Raw genomic sequence first — 5111 nt, 5'->3', positions numbered from 1 at the left:
GAAAACCAATGTGAAGCATTTTAAAAAATTTGACAATATTGTATAGTTATTTGTCAGTATAGGAGAGTAAATTTTCATAAAAAACAAAAGAGTAATGATGATAGGAGGCTTTCCATATCAGATATTAAAATGAAAAATAAATTGCCTGGCTCATGCACAAGACTACAGACGGCTATTCTAGAAACAGATTACAATTCATTTATTCATGAATAATAAAGTTGTGAAAATTAAAATAGGACCATTTTTGACCTATCAAGTTTTAAAATACACATACTACCCAAAGTTTTGCAGCTGAATGAAAAGATAGTCTCCTGTATTATCAATGAGCCTATCAATTGGTAGAACCATTCTGGGACAAACTTTGAAAAAATGTTGAAGGTCCTTAAAAATATCCACCACCTTTGATCTGGTGTCTTTAGCTCTAGGACTACATCACCAGGAAGCAATTTGAAGACATCCTTATTTAGATTTACATAAAATGACACTGCACATTACAATAATGAACATATAGACAAAAACTTCAATAATAAAGAAATAATAAAGTACACATACCCACATGATTATATTCTAGTCATTAAAATTATGATTTTGAAAATATCTAATAATATGGAAAATGTAAATAATGTTAAGTAAGAAAAGTATGTAAAAAAGTACTACCTTCTACCATAGTAAGATACTGTTATTATTAGAAAAAAAGACAAACATTGGTTTTTGAAAGGACAAAAATAATCTTACTCTTTTAATGTGTAAATCACAGATATGAAAAAGGTACATACATTGCACAGTATATGTGTGGAATATTAAAATTCCATAGGTTTGGAATAGTTGGAAATAGAGTAGAAAAGGGCCTTGAGCATGGCAATATTGGCAAACACATGTCTACAGAAAGGGGGGGGCCTGAAGTAAAAGGGAATGTACAGTTGGAAGTGTCCAAACTCACTTTCATAGGAAATAGGAAAGGTTTTGATAGTGGAGCCCAGGCAGGCTGGGAGGAAGAGGAGTGAACCAGTCACGTGCTCTTGGCCCGGGTGTGGGTGAGGAATGGGTCCCAGGCAGCCTCAGTGAGAACGCAGGAGGGAGAAGGGTCCTGAAAGAATTAACAGGACAGACCCACCTAGAACTGGGAATTTCAGCTCCAAACTGCGCAACACACACTGACCTGTGAAAAAGCTGGAAGTGGCGCTATGAACCCATCTTGAAAGAGTCCAATTACTGGCTAGGAACTGGCCAGTGCTTCCACCATCCACCCTCCGCAGGGGGGCCTTTATTTTTTATTTTTTTAAAATATGTTTTTATTGATTTGTAGAGATAGAGGAAGAGGGAGAGAGAGAGCAAAACATCGATGCATCAACAACGATCTGCTGCCTCCTGCATGCCTCCTCACTGGGGATCAGCCTGAAATAAGAGCATGTGCCCTGACTGGGAATCAAACCTGCGACCTCTTGGTATACAGGTGGATGTTCACCCACTGAGTCATACTGTCCAGGTGCAGGGGGACTGTAATAACTCCCTCCTTTGCTGCAGAAAGCCTGTGGCATGACGGTCCAGGTAGTGTCCCCAAAGCGAGACAACACAATGGGGGTGCCAATAAGTTGTAAATACAGCTAAGAACTGCTGTAAATACTGCTGAAACAAAATTCATGCCAAATATTCAAATGTTAAATATTCAATTCATGTCAATATTCCAATGCATAAACAACTTAGAAAAGTATCCACATAAGTTTGACAGAGGATGCTTTGTCTAGAATAACCCATGAGCCCTAAGTGACAAGGGCCTCTGTCCTCTGTGACTTTTGTTTACCACGAGAGAAGCAGGACTTACAGTCTTGTTCCCCTAAGCACATCCTCACTGTCCACATTGGGGGTTTTCATTCTCTGTGAGTCTGAAAGGAGAGAAGGCAGCCGCCTGTGTACCGGGGTTTTCTTTGCAGGAGTCTGTAGTCGGCAGGAGTCTGAGATTCGTCCCAGACGGTGGCGGGCCGCAGAAAGGCCACTAGCCCCCACACTCAGTGATCTGTCCTCTTGTTCATTCCTGGGGAAGGGAAATCAAGTTAACTACTGGGATGCAAGCTCTGTGAGAATAGGGAACATTTGCCCATGACCAGACACCGTCAAGAGCAGTGCCTGGCTCCTAGACGATACTCCTATTTGCTAAAAAGATAAACAGATTATTATTTCCAAATCCGTTTCAATTTCAATGAAGACTTCATCAATAGAGAGAAAAGATCTAAGTTTCTTATTGTTTATGGTCAAACATTATAGCCCATAAGATTAAGAATTCACTGCTGCATTCCCTTTTTCTTTTTTTTAATATATTTTTATTGATTTCAGAGAGGAAGGGAGATGGAGAGAGAGAGAGAGAAACATCAATGATGAGAGAGAATCATTGATCAATTGCCTCCTGCACGTTCTCTATCGGGAATTGAGCCCACAACCCGAGCAATGTGCCTTGACTGGGAATCGAACCGTCACCTCTTGGTTCATAGGTCAATGCTCAATCACTGAACCATGCTGTCTGGGCCCCTTTTTCATATCTGCCCCAACGTAACAGTAATCCTTCTGTGGTCGATATTTGAATAGCACGTTTCTATCCTCACACACTGGCCGTGACCTGCCCTGAGTGTGATTCTCATTCTCTCTCGCCCTCCACAGTCCGGGTGTTCACGTGTGCACACCACAGGGAGGAGGCTGAGCGGTTATTTCTCATACGTACTGCGTCCTGTCTGCAAAATGGGTCGGTCTCTGCTGAAGTGGTTTTGCTTGAATTGTCATCACACCATTCAAATCACTATAAAAATTGTTGGAGAAGCGATGGATCTGAGGAAAGTAAAAACAATAAAAATTAAAAAGCATCCATAGCCACTGCCACCGTGACTGCCTGCTAGGAATCCACCGGAAACAACAGCACATTCAGACTGGCTAATGGGAGGAGCATTGAATAAAGGAACTAGAGTTTGTAAAGAGGTGGGGAGCGAAATTAACAAGGAACAGCTTAATTCCCCAAGGCTTATCACAGTGGTGACACATGCCCACGCGTGGGCCTGGAGCGACAAGGGTTGCTGCCTGGAGAAATGCCCCCACACACTGTGACCTGGCAGCCGGGAGAACAGCAACACCACACCTCATGTTCTCTAATCTCTGAGCGCCCACAGCGGACAGGTTCTGGGCAAGACAGCCAGGGAACGCAGCCTCCAGGGCACCCCAGGGGGAGGCAGGTGCAGAGAGCACCAGGAGAAGCAGAGCAAAGGTGTCCCAGCTCCCGACCGGTCAGCTTGCTCCGGACCTCTCCTCCCTTGTCCTTCACAGCTTCCCCCTCTGCTTCCTGGGAGCAGCATGGTACCTGGAAAACTCCAAGCCCCAGATCCAAAGGCTTAAATTTAAATCCCAGTTCAAACTGCTTCCTGGTTGGTGATCATGGGAAGATTACTGTGGAGTTTTAATTTCCTGATCTCTAAATTGGGAATGACACTTACTTCATAGAATTATTATGGGAATGACATTAGACAACATTGGTGAAAGCATGAATTAAGGGCTCAAACATCAATTCTTTATTCCAAATACTTAATATGTCCAACTAACATTCAAAATGATATTTAGACCTAGAGGACCCGGGTATCTGAAACTAGAATTCTATTCTGGGTCAAGAATAGAACTAGCAACTACAATCACATTTTCCTCATGTTGGATAAATGTACAAAAAAATGTTAGAGGAATAAATGAAGACCTATTGCAATTACCACTAGGTACTTTGACTATTTCAAAATAAGTTCTTTTAGTATTTATTTGTACTTTTACCTGTGTTGTCCATGTATTTTATTTCAGCATTTATCCAAAAAAGAACATCAAACCATTAAAAATGATATTTAGACCTAGAGGACCCGGGTATCTGAAACTAGAATTCTATTCTGGGTCAAGAATAGAACTAGCAACTACAATCACATTTTCCTCATGTTGGATAAATGTACAAAAAAATGTTAGAGGAATAAATGAAGACCTATTGCAATTACCACTAGGTACTTTGACTATTTCAAAATAAGTTCTTTTAGTATTTATTTGTACTTTTACCTGTGTTGTCCATGTATTTTATTTCAGCATTTATCCAAAAAAGAACATCAAAATAGATGTAGAAAACATTTCTTAATACTATTAAAAACCACAAAATATCTGTAAATAACTGCTTAGATATCATCAGGTTAAATAAATAAACTTGAGAAATGGGAACATTTGCACAATGTTCCCATTTCTCAAGTTTATTTCTTCTGCCTGATGTTTAACGGTTCCATGTTGTTATCCTCTGTTCACTTCTATGTAACCCACGCTGCATATTTTACTGTGCAAAGTGGGAAATGATGTTGAACCTGTCAGAGCAGTTTCAAGAGACCAAAACTTACAACAAACTCATAGCAACTCCAACAACAAAAGCAAATAAGACTTATTGTAAAGCCTGCACGCTGGAGAATAAAGCAATCCTGTTAGGTATTCCTGTTTCAAACCAGTACTCACCGAACTGCATGCCCTGTTCAGGCCTATGTCCTTCCAGTCTCACAAAGGCATTCTGTAGACTTGCTCCTGTGCTAGGGAATATTTTTGCCTCTGCCTTGAGTACCCTCCCCTTTCTTTTCAGCTTACCAAGTCTTGGCTATTGTTTAAGATTCAGTTAAGGTCTTACTCTGCTTCAAGCATTTCAAACTCAAAGGCTAACACGGGCCAAATAAACAAGGTTTAAGTTTATGTGGGCTGCAAAAAAAAAAGCTTCCATTTTCATGGAAAGGTAGGCTTATGTTGATAAAGACATGGTGAATACAAAGGGCTGAAATAAATGAGCAATGGTTAACATAAAATAATAGAACATTTATTAAAAGTTAATATTTTTTCTTGAACATTAACTTACCAGATACTGAATAACTGCACAAATTAATAAGTGTAACGCAAATAAACCTATTTTTCTTGTTCTCCAAAAGCAAAATATTTCCTGTTGCACACACCAAACAAGTCAGTACAAGACTAATGACATGGCAATCGACTGCTATAATATTCGCTGCTAGTATTAGTGGAAAGAAATGGTGCGCCTGCATGTAAGGTGCATAAGGGAAATGAACGCGACAGGATTA

The 5111-nt window shown here is 40.2% G+C and overlaps 1 protein-coding gene across 1 annotated transcript in view; it reads right to left on the bottom strand.

Moving 5' to 3' along the window:
• The window catches only part of FAM149A (family with sequence similarity 149 member A), a 29209-nt gene that overhangs the window by 5935 nt on the left and 18163 nt on the right, over positions 1-5111 (bottom strand). Inside the window, exons 8-9 of the mRNA XM_006753500.2 lie at positions 2714-2817; positions 1822-2032 (exon numbers count right to left, since the gene is read on the bottom strand). Coding sequence (XP_006753563.2) covers positions 1822-2032; positions 2714-2817 — 315 coding nt within the window. The remainder of the gene's footprint in view (positions 1-1821; positions 2033-2713; positions 2818-5111) is intronic.

This window comes from Myotis davidii, unplaced genomic scaffold (genome assembly GCF_000327345.1).
Source record: "Myotis davidii unplaced genomic scaffold, ASM32734v1 scaffold1332, whole genome shotgun sequence".
NCBI lineage: Eukaryota > Metazoa > Chordata > Mammalia > Chiroptera > Vespertilionidae > Myotis > Myotis davidii.
Note: the sequence above shows the minus strand (reverse complement) of the source record. Positions and strands in the feature narration are given on the sequence as shown.